This window comes from Remersonia thermophila, chromosome 3, assembly GCF_042764415.1.
Source record: "Remersonia thermophila strain ATCC 22073 chromosome 3, whole genome shotgun sequence".
In the NCBI taxonomy this organism is placed as follows: Eukaryota; Fungi; Ascomycota; class Sordariomycetes; order Sordariales; family Chaetomiaceae; genus Remersonia; species Remersonia thermophila.
The window spans coordinates 2354694-2369107 of NC_092219.1; the positions used below are offsets into that span (position 1 = coordinate 2354694).

General features: G+C 60.5%; 5 protein-coding genes across 5 annotated transcripts; 3 read left to right on the forward strand and 2 right to left on the reverse strand.

The window, feature by feature from the left end:
- Positions 1-2989: 2989 nt before the first annotated feature.
- On the forward strand, positions 2990-3221 carry VTJ83DRAFT_3481 (uncharacterized protein; the record flags this gene model as incomplete). Its single annotated transcript, XM_071009864.1, has 2 exons — positions 2990-3054; positions 3131-3221. 2 exons carry the CDS (start codon positions 2990-2992, stop codon positions 3219-3221), a joined length of 156 nt encoding a protein of 51 aa, XP_070867359.1.
- Positions 3222-3782: 561 nt separating this feature from the next.
- VTJ83DRAFT_3482 (uncharacterized protein) lies at positions 3783-5649 on the reverse strand (the record flags this gene model as incomplete). Its single annotated transcript, XM_071009865.1, has 3 exons — positions 3783-3801; positions 3879-5344; positions 5401-5649. The coding sequence occupies 3 exons, from the start codon at positions 5647-5649 to the stop codon at positions 3783-3785; spliced, it is 1734 nt and encodes a 577-aa protein (XP_070867360.1).
- A 329-nt stretch (positions 5650-5978) lies between these two features.
- VTJ83DRAFT_3483 (uncharacterized protein) lies at positions 5979-7161 on the forward strand (the record flags this gene model as incomplete). Its single annotated transcript, XM_071009866.1, has 4 exons — positions 5979-6012; positions 6067-6091; positions 6147-6288; positions 6364-7161. The coding sequence occupies 4 exons, from the start codon at positions 5979-5981 to the stop codon at positions 7159-7161; spliced, it is 999 nt and encodes a 332-aa protein (XP_070867361.1).
- A 1265-nt stretch (positions 7162-8426) lies between these two features.
- VTJ83DRAFT_3484 (uncharacterized protein) lies at positions 8427-10911 on the forward strand (the record flags this gene model as incomplete). Its single annotated transcript, XM_071009867.1, has 5 exons — positions 8427-8488; positions 8603-8737; positions 8820-10474; positions 10558-10642; positions 10743-10911. The coding sequence occupies 5 exons, from the start codon at positions 8427-8429 to the stop codon at positions 10909-10911; spliced, it is 2106 nt and encodes a 701-aa protein (XP_070867362.1).
- Positions 10912-12495: 1584 nt separating this feature from the next.
- On the reverse strand, positions 12496-13821 carry VTJ83DRAFT_3485 (uncharacterized protein; the record flags this gene model as incomplete). Its single annotated transcript, XM_071009868.1, has 1 exon — positions 12496-13821. The coding sequence occupies one exon, from the start codon at positions 13819-13821 to the stop codon at positions 12496-12498; it is 1326 nt and encodes a 441-aa protein (XP_070867363.1).
- Positions 13822-14414: the final 593 nt, after the last annotated feature.

Genomic DNA, 14414 nt, shown 5'->3' on the forward strand with positions numbered 1-14414 from the left:
CTCACAGACCGAGAGCAGCGCGGCCGGAACCCGCCAGGGACCGACAGGCATACGTGTGCGCGTGGGGCGCAGAAAGGCTCAATCCGCACTCTCCGGATTCTCGGGTAGAGGATCACTTTTCCGGGGGTGAAGGATTTGACACATGCAACACCCGTGTTTCTGTCTGTCCCCACCACTCCAGAGTGCGGGTTCGCCCGGATGGTGGATCGGGGCTTCGGCGCATGCACCATGTGCAGCACAGCACAGCATGCCCGCGCATACCGTCATGGATCCTCCCGACCCTCTGTGTCGGTTCGGGGACCTCGTAGCCCGGGTCATCGGTAAGGCAAGGTCCCCAGGCAAGATACCTGCCGAGGGGCAGATAAAACCATGGTGCATAGATAGGCCGTCAGCACCCAACCCAGGGCGGCCCAATGGCGGTTGCTTGGTTTTGTTGTAGGGTCAGCTGCTGGGTTGAGGACGAACAACCGCATGTTGGTGGCATCCCGTGGAGTACGTCAGTCAACGGATGAGAGAAACCCAGGATGCAGTGCCTTGCCTTCTTGCTGGACACCGCTGATGACCGTCTCGCCGGGCTGGTGAGAGAAACAGATTAGAGCAGGCCTCAAGCAGCGACAGGTGAGCGACATGCGAAGAACCAGTGGGAACGCCGAGGCCACTGACGACTTAGACGTACCCCGGTGACGATGTTTCACGTTTCTTTTTCTTTTTCTTTTTCTTTTTTTTCCGGCGGTTGTCTGCGTGAATGCCTGGCAGAGTCCTGAGGAACGTGGGAACTGAGAGGGGTGTGAGGGAAAGTCCTGAGGGGAGGACAGGTGCGTGAGCATGTCCGTGCCGCCCGTGCCGCACGCCGCAGCGACACTTTGTCCATGGGAGGTGCTAGGAACCGATTGATCGGTCCCGTCCGAACGCCGTGAGATTGCTTGGCGCCTCGAGGCAACGGCCCGGGTGTACCTGGCTGTTCGGCCAGAAACAATGAGGCTCATGGTGCCCGCGGCCGGTCACAGCCTCGTTCGATTCCTGGTCTCCCAGGCTGCCATGGCTGCCCAAGCTAGGTACGCAGCGTCATCTTTGTTGACTTTCGGCGTCTTGGACCGGTGGACTCCGGCGCGGCGGGTAGTGCCGGCGGTTGGCTACGCGGAGATGGAGGGCCCGGAAGCTTAATCGGCCCCGTGGAGAGCCTTCCGTGCCTGTAGCCGCTGACCGGATGACTCCTGACTCATTGGCGGAGCGATGGAGTCTACGACGTGTGTTGGTTGGGGCTGTACAGCAAATTGAAGAGTTGGACGCAACAGCTGTCATACGGAAGCTAGGTCCCCCCATTGGTGCGAGGTTGGTTTGCGGATCCTTCGGCAGCGGCCGCTCGGGTGCAACGCAAGTGCGGCGCTGGACGACGGGGTGATGGGCATCAAGCAATGGCTTTGTGATGTGCAAAACGTGATGTGGTATGTACGTTGGTGTCTCGGCCAAAAGACAGTGAGCAACCGGCGCGCCAACGGCGAGATGCGTTAGCCTGCGGCAGTCAGGCGCACGTCAGAGGCCCGCGAGAAAGCCATGGAAAATGGATCGGTTGTGCGCGCAACCCATGACAAGAAACCGGGACTGGCAATGGAACCTACCGTAGGCAACTAGGTAACTAACTACCTGAGAAAATAGAAAACGTGATGCCTGGGGAGCCACCTAACGCTAAGCGGGCTCGCCCAGTCAGCATGTGATGGCAACGGCGTTGATTGGCGGAAAAGACCTGGGACAAGCCAGAAAACCCGCTGTCCCCATTCTGTGTTGTGGCTCTGTTTTTGAGCAAAGACCCTGTACAACATGCAACCCTGACTGTGGCGGCTTACAAGAGCCTTTCCCAACTCGGACGACCCCGATTTCCAGGCATCCATCTTTCAACAAACGTTGGCCGTAGGGCTACGAGGCTTGACGGGAGGCTGAGCCCGTGACACCCGAGACTCTGCCTAACAAACGAGCCCCCAAGTCGTTTTTGCTTGTTTCAGGTGTCGGTAGATCAGGTACCGTAGGTAGGCGTCGAAACTCGGCCCTTTTAGGAGGCTCAAGTGAGTTCGCCGCATCAAATGCACCTTTGCCCTCCGGTTCGGGGGCGCTACGGCTTGATATGCCAGGCCAATGACGGCAGCTGAACAACATGTTCCATTTGGCCCCTCAATAGCATGTGTGGACATGATTCTGCGTTTTTGTTTACCGAGTTTTGGCCGTTCAATCCATGATGGGACGCATGTTTGACAGGCGGCGAGTTCTGACTGTTGTTGGGCTGTGTATGCGAGGCGGAGGTTCCACACCCACCCGATGGAACTAGTCGGCTCGGCAAAGTAAGGTACACCAAGCTAGACCCATGTCCTGTAGACCTCCCCTCCTCCAAGGCCCCGGTCCTAAGGTAGTCATAGGGAATCCCCGAAGATGGGAGAGCGGGTATTCCCTGTACCGGGCCACTGAGGCCCGGTTCGGCCGTCCACTGGGAAAGCGGCTCGGTAGATTCATGGGGGTGTGGGTGTGGGGACGGAACCTTGGACGGTTGAGAGCGTGAGACGCCCTTATGTCATCCCGCGCGCACACACACACACACCACATACGCCTCATCATCGGGGATACGTACCTGGGCGGTACCTTGGGGGCCTTTGTGAGGCATCGCCGCCTACGCCGAACATGGCGGCGGCCTGCCTGCAGGAAGATGAGTGGTGATGGGGCGTTGAATAGCTTGGGGTTGCTGAGTGGGTTGACGGCCTCTCGTCACCGTCCCAAGTCATCGCCGCCGTCTATAAAGGTCGGCCTCGATGTCTAGGTCGTCGTACTATCCTTCTCTATCCTCATCACCAGCAACCGCACTTCGCTAGCAAGACAACAGCAGCAGTCCAACGCACCGCTCTCGCTACCGTCATCACTATCACAACTGCTACCTTGCACCCACCACCAACCACCTTTCCAACACCCATCACTCTCCTACACGACAACCAAAATCACACCAACAATGGCTGCCTCCGGTCTCTTTGCCACCACCACTTTCGTCAACCGCGGTCGCTCCGGGTACAACAAGTGAGTCTCATCCCCCCTCCCACCTCACCACCAACCCCATCCGATCGCAAGCACCAACTAACCCCTTTCTCTCCAGGGAAAACTCGGACGACAATGACAACAAGTTTGTCAACTGGGGCCGCTCCGGCTACAACAAGGACGACAAGGACGATGAGGACAACAACTAGATCCTCTCTCACGTCTCGCATCTCTTCACCTCTCTCTCTCTCTCTCTCTCTCTCTCTCCTTTTTTGTTTCATTGTCAGAGCGCAATGCCGCGCCTTCGCTTTTCCTGCACATGGTATAGGGATCTGGATTTTTCTTTTCCTGTTCCGGGAGTCCGGCGCATCAGCAGGGCTGGGTGGGGTGTATGACGACCACGACGCATTAGACGAAGACAAGAGGCTGCCATCCGCCATCGAAGCAGGATGAGCGCAGGAAAAACAGACCTCGCGGTCGACTGGGACTGGGAACGGACGGACACTAGAACTTTTTGGCGCTTGGGGGGGAAATCGCATGGCGTAGTGACGGGCTTTGGAGGGGGGATTGGTAATGGCAGGGCGCAAGGCTTGTGATGGTTTGAAGGGGAGTGGATTGGTTTGTCGGATTGACTTTGGCTGTTCTGTATTCGTCTTCATCTTCTTGTCTTTCACCTCGGGGGATTTGATTGGGCCGGATTGTCTTTTGCCTTCCTTCCTTACCATACATAGCATTCATGCACAAGGTCTTGTCTTTTCACAGCTTCGGCTCTACTTTCCGACGCAGAACCTGTTGCATTCTCGTCAGCCACGTGCTACACAAACCAGAATTATGATGACGACAGCAATGATAAATCGGGATCATACTTTTCAAAAATAACCCCTAGCACTTCTTCCACGTCCCCCGCTTCGCCCCGTCCGGTAATGGCTGCCAGCCGGAGGGCCGCAAGGCGCAGGTGCTCAGCGGCAAGCACAATATCGGGCTCGTCCCCGGCCAGACCCGAGCCTCGTGCCTCGGCCATGAAGTCCTTGAGGTGCCGCTCGCACTCGGACAGCAGCTGGCTTTGCCTTTCTGTCACACCCAGGAGGTGCTGCATGTCCTCGGGCAGGGACGTGATGTTGCCAAAGGACTGGGCAAGACGCTCGGTGAGCTCATGGATGCCGCCGCCGTCGGGTTTCCCAAACTCGGCAGCCGCCTTGCATGAGATGGCGAGCGGTTCGATGTCTCGCAGGTTAGGAATCGGTGTGAGCACCGTGGCCTGAAAGTCCCGGAGAAGCTGCGATAGTATCTCGGGAGGGACGATGTCGCATTTGTTGATGGCGATGAGGCATTGTTGCGCGCCCGCGGCCAGCTGGAGCGTTTCCGAGTCGTAGCGGATTCGGTAGCCGATACCTGCGTCGGCGACGGCCTCGACGGAGGCCAGCACAATGATGACGTCCGACTCTCCGGCTTTCTGGCGCGCTCTGCGGATGCCCTCCTCTTCGACGGCGCCGATGACGGAAGCGCGAGTTTCACCGCCGTTGGGATCGCGGGATGGTTCCGCCGCATTGGTCCGAATGCCGGCCGTGTCAGCAAAGGAACACAGGTAGCCCCGTATGTCAAGGCTCGCCTCGACAATATCTCTCGTCGTACCCGCCTCGTCCGAGACGATCGAGGCTTCTCGGCCGACGATCTGGTTCATCAGCGAGCTCTTGCCAACGTTGGGCGGGCCCAGGAGCGCGATGCGGATCCCGTTCCGGAGCAGCTCGCTGCGCTGGCTCCCGAGCTTGTGCAGCCGGATGGACTGCAGCATATCCTCGACTTGTCGCTCCACGTTGACAAGAAGCTCCGTCGGCGACTCCTCAAAGTGTTGATCCTCGGAGAAGTCGATGAGCGCCTCCATCTCTCCGCGGGCGAGCAGAAGCTGTTCACGCCAGCCGTCGTACGTCTTGCCGAGGACGCCCGAGTTGCCCTGGACGGCGGCGCGCCGTTGATGCTCCGTCTCGGCGGCGAGGGTGTCGCCCAGGGACTCGACTTGGGCGAGGTCCAGACGCGCATTGAGAAAGGCACGCTTGGTGAACTCGCCCGGTTCGGCGTACCGGATCTGCGTCGACGAGGAGCATCGGCGGAGGGCGGAGAGAACGGCCTTGACGGTTGCGTGACCACCGTGAACGTGAAGCTCCAGCACGTCCTCCCCGGTCACGGTCCGGGGGGCTGGGAAGTACAGCACCAAGGCGTCCGAGTCCAGAATGGTTTCTCCGGAGCCCCCAGCTGTCCCGGGCTCAAAAAGGGTCCTCACTCCGGCGTATCGGGGCTTGGGAGGGGCCTTGCCAGGGCAGAGCGCCTTGTAGACCTACGGGGGTGTCAACCAGAGGAGGATGAGACCAATGGGCGTGGGCGAGGACATACATCGAGACAACCAGGCCCCGAGATGCGTATCACAGCGATGCCAGCACGCCCTGAGCCCGAGGACAAGGCGTAGATGGTGTCGTTGCTAAGAAGGGATCCGCGGTTGACGGTACCGAAACGAGCCTGGGCCTGAGCCCGCAGGGGCCCAGGGGACCTGGGCTGCCGTACGAGGCGCTCGCAGGCCACGGGCGCCCTTGTGAGATCCCGCCAGCACCGGCTCAACCCTCTTCTCAGCGCATAGCGGAACATTGACTTCTCGACACGAGCAGCGAGCTGAGATTCATGAAATGTGCTTGTTCACGGCATTGACAGCCAGCATTGGGGGACCTTGGCGAAAGTGACATGGAGCTTTGCAACCCGGTTTTGTGATTGGGCAGCTTCAAAATTAAGTGGGCCCCGATAAGATAAGACGTCCAAAATGCTTGTCCGCCAAAACTTCTGGACCTGGAATTTTTCTGGATCGCGACCGTCCCGTCACCCCTCCAACGTTCTACCAAGTCACCTTTTCGCAGCATTTGAGAAGGTGCTTTTGCCGCCGTCCCACCGCCCAACCTCGACAGAGGCGACTAGAGCCCATCATGTCTGACGAAATCGTTTGGCAAATTATCAACCGTGAGTATTCTCGGAGGATCCCAATCGATTTCTCTGCTTGCTAACTTTCTGCAGAGCAGTTCTGCGCTTTCAAGCTTAAGTAGGCATTGCCCGTTGTCGTCTCGCCGGCCGTCTCAGACTCTAACGTTCTTCAGAACCACCAAGGGCCAGAACTTCTGCCGAAATGAGTATTCTGTCAGCGGCCTCTGCAACCGGCAGAGCTGCCCTCTCGCCAACAGCCGGTATGCCACCGTGAGGACGTCGCCCAAAGGGACAATATATCTCTACATCAGGACGGTACGTATATTGGCGCGGCCTAGCTTTTCCGACGGTCCTTTGGCGGGACCAACCGCTGACTCTCTCCCTCCACAGATCGAGCGATCCCACATGCCGTCCAAATGGTGGGAAAAGATCAAGCTCTCCAAGAACTACCAACAAGCCCTGGAACAGATCGAGCAACGTCTCCAGTTCTTCCCCAAGTTCCTGATTCACAAGTGCAAGCAGCGCCTCACGCGGCTCGTCCAAGTCGCCGCGCGCGCGCGCCGCATCGCAGCCGAGGAGGCCCGCCTCGGCGAGAAGCTCGTCCCCAAGATGGCACCCAAGATCCGGCACCGCGAAGAGGCGCGTGAGCGGAAAGCCCTTGCCGCCGCCAAGCTCGAGCGCACCATCGAGCGCGAGCTGCTCGAACGCCTGCGCCAGGGTGCCTACGGCGACCAGCCTCTCAACTGCAATGCGAACATCTGGAAGAAGGTGCTCAACGCGCTGGAGGCCGAGGGCGAGGGCGTGAGAGACAAGGACATGGATAAGGGTATCGAGGAGGAGGGCGAGGAGGAGTCGGAGGAGGAGCGCGAGATGGAGGAGGAGTCAGAGGACGAGGAGGAGGACGGCAACGTCGAGTACGTGTCCGACTTTGAGGAGAGTGACGACGAGCTGGCGGACCTGGAGGACTGGTTGGGCAGTGACGAGGAGGAGGATGATGATGAGGAAGACGACGATGAGGACGAGGATGATGAAGAGGAGGATAGCGACGAGGAGGACGTCAAGAAGAAGAAGAAGCCAAAGGCTGGGGACAAGAGGAAGAGAGGCCGGGCGGTCAAACCGACGGCGAGGAAACGCAAGGAGGTGGAGAGAGAGACGGAGACGGAGCGGGCCAAGTTGCTTGCCTTCTGAAGCTAGGAAGGGGCGCGTTTTCTCTAGCATTGATTATCTGCCCAGCAGGGATACCTTGCTGCGTCTTTGTACCAAGTTTGCACACCTCGGAAGTCATAATAATGGTCTCAATGGATCTCTGAAGGCTCCTTGCTGCGACAAGCTTGACACGACGAAGGCGAGGAGGACTCTTTCGAGGCCGCATAGAGAGAGGGCAGATCATGGTGCCTGGCCTGTGTAACTTCATGCGAACTTGAACATGGCTCGATCCACCCGTCCCTTTCGCATATTACTGCTGCGACGGCCGCCAATGCGATTCCCAAACGTGTTTCTCCAGCAAGGAGCTTCTATGCAATGCTCGGACCGTTTCCCGACAGGCTGCTCGAGAAAAGAGAGATCCGGCGCGCCATGCGCCATGGGCGGCCTCCACCCAACGTGAGCTCTCATGGTATACGACTGGTGACGTTGGCAGACTGCGTAGGCATTACGCACCCAAGGTCGGGAGGCCTAGGTGAATGCCTGAGCATGATGCTGGGGCCAGCATGGGATCGATTGCGACCGCTGTTGGTGGATGATGCCGCGTCACTGCAACCTTGGAGGGAGGTAGTGTGGGATGGGGAATGGGATGGGGAGGAAAACAGCAGCCCAGCGCGAGGCACGGCAAGAAAATTGGAAGCTCGTGAAGCCAATCAATCACGTGTACGCTGTATGGATGCAGAAGTGCTCGGCCCGCTAGGTCCCTGGGATTCTGTGCCGTCGGTTGGGCTCTTTCGCCTTCCACAGGTCCTGCCTTTTGTTCTTCACGACAGCCACTCTGCAGTGGCGGGTGGGTAGGAGGCTGCGACACGGTGGGGCCAAGGGATTCCATTCATGGCACTCGACGGCGTGACGAGTCACAGCAACCAGATTTCCGTCTCGCTAACGGCCTTATCCACTGTCCGGTCTCACCGACCAACCTACCTAGCCACGCACCGCTCTCACCTTGCTACCATCGACTCTCGCAGAACCAACCCGACACGCCCTCAGCGGATCCTGACACAAACAGGACAGCAAAAGCAAGCCATACACCACGAGAACCGACCGGGCCGCCTACACTTCCAAAGACTCGGCTTTCCCTCTGCTCGACACCAAGCGTCGACACCAGCTCCTCCATCCCTTATCGCCAGGCCCCAGTTCCCTTGTTGCACGGCCCCTCCATCTCCCCGGTCCTCCACCGACATCTCCAACACCACCGCGCCGGCCCCCTTCCGCATCACAACGCCGGCTCTCCGGACACGCAGCCCGCCATGACAGCCGATGCTCCATCGCTTGCCCAACCCGGCGGCATCTCCGATCCGGGCCTGATCAAGTACGTCTCTTCTCCCCCCTCCCCCCCCCCCCCCTCCCCCGCCTCTCTCCCCTCCCGCCGTTCAGCCTCTCGTCGGGCACTGAGCTGACATGTTGCGTCGCCCGCCACGCACAGGCTCGTCAACAAGCTCCAGGATGTCTTCACCACCGTCGGCGTCACGAACCCCATCGACCTGCCGCAAATAGTCGTCGTTGGTAGCCAGTCCAGCGGCAAGAGCTCAGTATTAGAAAACATCGTCGGCCGCGACTTGTGAGTGCCGCTGCCGCCTCTCCTTTCGGGCATCTCTCTCTGTTCCTTCCGCTGACGAGTTCTCCCTCTCCGCCCGCTCCAGCCTCCCCCGTGGCTCCGGCATCGTCACCCGCCGTCCCCTCGTCCTCCAGCTCATCAACCGCCCCGGCGACCCGCAGTCCAACGGCTACCAAACCGAGATCACAGGGACCACCGACAAGGCCGCCAACACGGAGGAATGGGGCGAATTCCTGCACATCCCCGGCCAAAAGTTCTACGACTTCAACAAGATCCGTGATGAGATCAACCGCGAAACCGAGGCCAAGGTCGGCCGGAACGCCGGCATCTCGCCCGCCCCGATCAACCTGCGCATCTACTCGCCCAACGTGCTGAACCTCACCCTGGTCGATCTGCCGGGTCTGACGCGCGTGCCCGTCGGCGACCAGCCCCGCGATATCGAGCGCCAGATCCGCGACATGATCCTCAAGTACATTCAAAAGCCCAACGCCATCATCCTCGCCGTCACGGCCGCCAACATCGATCTGGCCAACTCGGACGGTCTCAAGCTGGCTCGCGAGGTGGATCCCGAGGGCCAGCGCACCATCGGCGTGCTGACCAAGGTCGACCTGATGGACGAGGGCACCGACGTCGTCGACATCCTGGCCGGCCGCATCATCCCGCTGCGCCTGGGCTACGTCCCCGTTGTGAACCGCGGCCAGCGCGACATTGACAACAAGAAGCCCATCCATGCCGCCCTGGAGGCCGAGAAGGCCTTCTTCGAGAACCACAAGGCCTACCGCAACAAGAGCTCCTACTGCGGCACCCCCTACCTGGCCCGCAAGCTCAACCTGATCCTCATGATGCACATCAAGCAGACCCTGCCCGACATCAAGGCGCGCATCTCGAGCTCCCTGCAAAAGTACACGCAGGAGCTCGAGTCCCTGGGGCCTTCGATGCTCGGCAACAGCGCCAACATTGTGCTCAACATCATCACCGAGTTCACCAACGAGTGGCGCACCGTGCTCGACGGCAACAACACGGAGCTCTCGAGCACCGAGCTGTCGGGCGGCGCCCGCATCAGCTTCGTCTTCCACGAGCTCTACTCCAACGGCGTCAAGGCCGTCGACCCCTTCGACCAGGTCAAGGACGTCGACATCCGCACCATACTCTACAACTCGTCGGGCTCCTCGCCGGCCCTCTTCGTCGGCACCACCGCTTTTGAGCTCATCGTCAAGCAGCAGATCAAGCGCCTCGAGGAACCCAGCCTCAAGTGCGCCTCGCTCGTCTACGACGAGCTGGTGCGCATCCTCACCCAGCTCCTCAGCAAGCAAATGTACCGCCGCTACCCGCAGCTCAAGGAAAAGATCCACCAGGTCGTCATCTCCTTCTTCAAGAAGGCCATGGAGCCCACCAACAAGCTGGTGCGCGACCTGGTGGCGATGGAGGCCTGCTACATCAACACGGCCCACCCGGATTTCCTGAACGGCCACCGCGCCATGGCCATCGTCAACGAAAAGCACAACCCCTCGCGGCCCGTCCAGGTCGACCCCAAGACGGGCAAGCCCCTGAACCCGCAGCCGGGACGCGCCGCCAGCCCGACGCCCGTCGGCGCCGAGGAGACGTCCAACACGGGCTTCTTTGGCAGCTTCTTTGCCGCCAAGAACAAGAAGAAGGCCGCCGCCATGGAGCCGCCCCCGCCGACGCTCAAGGCCTCGGGTACCCTCTCGGAGAGGGAGGGCATCGAGGTGGAGGTTATTAGTGCGTATCCCCCCTTTTTGCGCAAGAAGAGAGCGTGTTGGGAAAGGAAGAGAGAGACTGACCAAATGCTCTTCTCCACACAGAGCTTCTTATCTCGTCGTACTACAACATTGTCAAGCGCACCATGATTGATATGGTGCCAAAGGCCATCATGCTGAATCTTGTTAGGTAAGTCGTCACTTCTTCTCCTGTCACCAGAAAGAAACGAAAAGAAAAAGAGAGACAAAAGAAAAAGGTTGAGCATACAGAGAGACTAACCGTCCGATAGTTTCACCAAGGACGGCATGCAGAAGGAACTTCTCGAGAACATGTACCGCCAGAGCGAGCTCGACGACCTGCTCAAGGAGAGCGACTACACGGTCCGCCGCCGCAAGGAATGCCAGCAGATGGTGGAGAGCCTGTCGAGGGCGAGCGAGATTGTGAGCCAGGTGCAGTGAGGTACGCTCTGAGGCGCTGAGCGGAAGGGTCGGGGATGGAATCGTTGGAATATGAAGAGGAAGAGGGGGGGAGGGCCGACTTCGTAATGATGGAGGGATGATGGTGGATGCGCATGGTTGGTTTGGGGCGGCGGGTTTGGTGTTATGTCAAAGAGGTCATGGAAGCGTTCTGTGTCTGTCTCTGCCGATTAGCTAGTGTAGTTAGTGTGTATGAATGGGATGGAAGATGATGTGATGATGATGATGAAGGGGAAGGCAGACAATGCGTGAGTCCCGGCGGGCGAGGCTAAGTAGGAAGGGCAACGGCACGGCGATGAGGCTGGGGATAATTACCGCACTGATTGTTGTGATACCATTGATAGATTGCGAGATTGTGCGTTGCCGGGTGGGTTGAAAGCAAGTAGGCATGTATTATAGGCGGCCTTGAATCTATGATGAACACAGAAGACTCCCGGTACCTACGCATTCACGCCCACCCTGAGGTTCCTCCCATTGCCGTGGTGCAGCGAGACGAAGGTATCTACTACTATGTCACCACAGCTGTCAGCCGGTCGTGCCGAGGAAGAGCTTCGGCGGGTGTGGATTTGGTCCCTTGTACCACCCTTTCAGCTCAACGCAACGCCACTCATACGCAGCCTCCATGACTGAGTGATTGGTGGGTGGGTGGGAGGGTGGGAATCGATCCCCGCGGATCCGAGCGTCCAAGGAGAAGCGGAAACGAGCTCGCTGCGTGCGCGGGGCTCCGAAATGGTGCGTGGGGAGGTGCAGGAAGACGCAATGTAACGGGGGTTCTCCCTCACGAACGAACCGACGGGGCTAGGCAAGAAGACGCAAGAAAATGACGCTTGGAGAGGGTGGAGGGTGTTGTTCTAGGAGGTTTTGTCTGCTCCATCCCTCCATCCCATCCCATCCCTTCATCCACCTCTCCCACCTGCGTTTGTGGATCGCTGGAAGCGATGCGCTAACCTGAGGGGGAGGTGAACGAGGCTGGCTGAACGGCCTGGCATACCCACCACTCCCACGTTCCCCGGGGGTTCTCGAGGATAGCCATCGTCCAGGGGGGGGGGGGGGGGGGGGGGGGGGGGGACGGTGATGGTGCATACATACTATATTAGATAGGATGCGATGGCTCTGCCTTGCCTCCACGCACGGATCCCTCTCAGACTCTGAGGGGAGCATTGGTTCTGCGTCCTCTGAGATTCCCAACCACCTCTCCGCCAGCGTTCTCCTCCCCGGCTACGACACGGCACCCTCCTGTCGCGTCCTCCATGGCTCGACGCTCCTCCCGCGATCTGTCTCCAAGCCCGCCTCCCAATCCGCCCCCGAGCCCGGTTTGAGGGCGTTGGTGGACGAGGGAAAGAATAGCTGGTTCGAGACGTTGGCCGTATGGATTAGAGCGGTGCGTCTGACCTGAGAATGCCAACCGAAAGGGTTTCCCTAGGCTGACGAGAACCAGGGATGATACAAAGGGAGAGACACGCATTTCTGACCGGCGTGAGCCGAAGGGTGCATCTCGCCAGGCCGGGAGGAACGCCATCTACTACGGTGCTGTCCAGCTTGGCCTAATCCATCCTCTACTCGCCGTCACAATTTTGACGTGTCCTTCAAGACCAGCCCGCCCTCCTCCACGTCCAACTGGTTCCCTCTTGTCCAGCCACACCACTCTCGCAGCGTTTCCTCGCCGCCATCCCCCGGTGTCAGCGGGAACCCGACGTGACCCTCCCCTTTGACGCCGTTCCCCTGACCACGTCTCGCGACGACCTCCTCCTCCTTCTCCTCCACCACCTCCTCCTCCCGCTCCGGCTTCGGCTTCTGCTCCGGCTTCTGCTTCTGCCTCTGCTCCGGGGCTTCCTTCGTCGCCACGGCCAGGAGCGGGGACCCCCACAACGCCACCGGCGGCCTCGCGTCCCCCTCCATCCTCTCCTTCTCCCTCGTCATCTCGCCAAACTCGTAGACGGGCGTGCAGCACGCGTCGGTTCCCTCAAACACCTTTTCCCACTCGTCCCTCGTGCGCGTCTTGAACACGGCCTCGAGCTCGTGCCTCAGCGCGGGCCACTCGTTGCGATCCCACCGCCTCTTCTCCCACCCGCGTCCCTCCATCCCCAGGCCTCGGAGCAGCGCCTTGAAAAACTGCGGCTCCAGCGCCCCGACCGCCATCCACCGGCCGTCCCGGGTCTCGTAGGCGTCGTAGTACGGGCAGCCCGAGTCGAGCAGGTTGTCGCCCCGGGGCCTCTCCCAGGCCGGCGACCCGGCGCCGATGCCGAGCCGCGCGAAGCTCGCCAGGTACGCGGCGCCGTCCACCATGTTGGCCTCGACGACCTGCCCGCGGCCGGTGCGCTCGCGGACGAGCAGCGCCGCCAGGATGCCGAGCACCAGCATGACGCCGCCGCCGGCGAAGTCGCCGAGCAGGTTGGCCGGCGGCGTGGGCGGCGCGCCGCGGCGGCCGAGCAGGCCCAGCGCGCCCGAGACGGCGAGGTAGTTGATGTCGTGGCCCGCCATGTCGCGCCAGCGGCCGTCGCGGCGGAAGCCCGTGAGGCGGGCGTAGACGAGGCGCGGGTTGCGCGCGCGCAGGGCCGCGGGCCCCAGGCCGAGGCGCTCGAGGACGCCCGGCCGGAAGGGGTCGATGAGCACGTCGGCGCGGGCCGCGAGGGCGCGCAGCAGGGCCACGCCGCGCGGGGACTTGAGGTTGACGGCGATGGAGGCCTTGCGGCGCGTGAGCAGGTCCGAGGTCGGGGGCGGCGGGCGGGCGCCGTCGGCGGCGCGGTCGACGCGGAGGACCGAGGCGCCCGCGTCGGCGAGGAGCATGCCGGCGAAGGGCCCCGGCGCAAGGCCGGCGAGCTCGAGGACCCGGATGCCTTTTAAGGGGGGGTCGCCAGGGGCCGGAGGCGAAGGCGAAGGAGCCGTAGGCATGGCGGTCGGCGAAGGGGAGAGAAAGTCCTTAAGGTGTGCTACGGGGTATGGTAAGGTAAATTCAGGCGCCTTACACTACTACGTACGGCAAGTGGAAAAGGAGACGAGGATGAAAATGTGGAGGGGGAAAGATGAGAGTTCAAGAAAGGGGAATATGTGCAAAGCTGGGACAATAGTAGGTATTAGAAAAAAGTAGGAAGAGGAGAAGGGATCCGAGTGTCTACTAGTAATTGCCACGGTGCCTGGGTGCTCGGGCGTGTTTCTTACTGTGGTGGTGTGCTTGGTCAGGTCTTAACGTTTCCCTGCCACTGGCCGTTTCCATCTTCACGAGACGCGAACTGCATGCCGGAAGCGTTGGCCTTCTCCGCACGCCGCGCCGGGATGCCGAGGCTCTTCGCCGTCCGGGGCCGCTGTGGGGATGCGGGGAACCAGGGGGGGCGGGGAGGGGGGGTGAGCTAAGGAAGTACTGCGTAAGGTTGTAGCGAACTAGCATGAACCAGGTTGCATCGACATGTCAACACCATGGGGGGTACCGTATCACGTAGGGATCAGGGGGGAGGTGTAGGGAGGTGTGTTGTTGTACGGACTGAAAC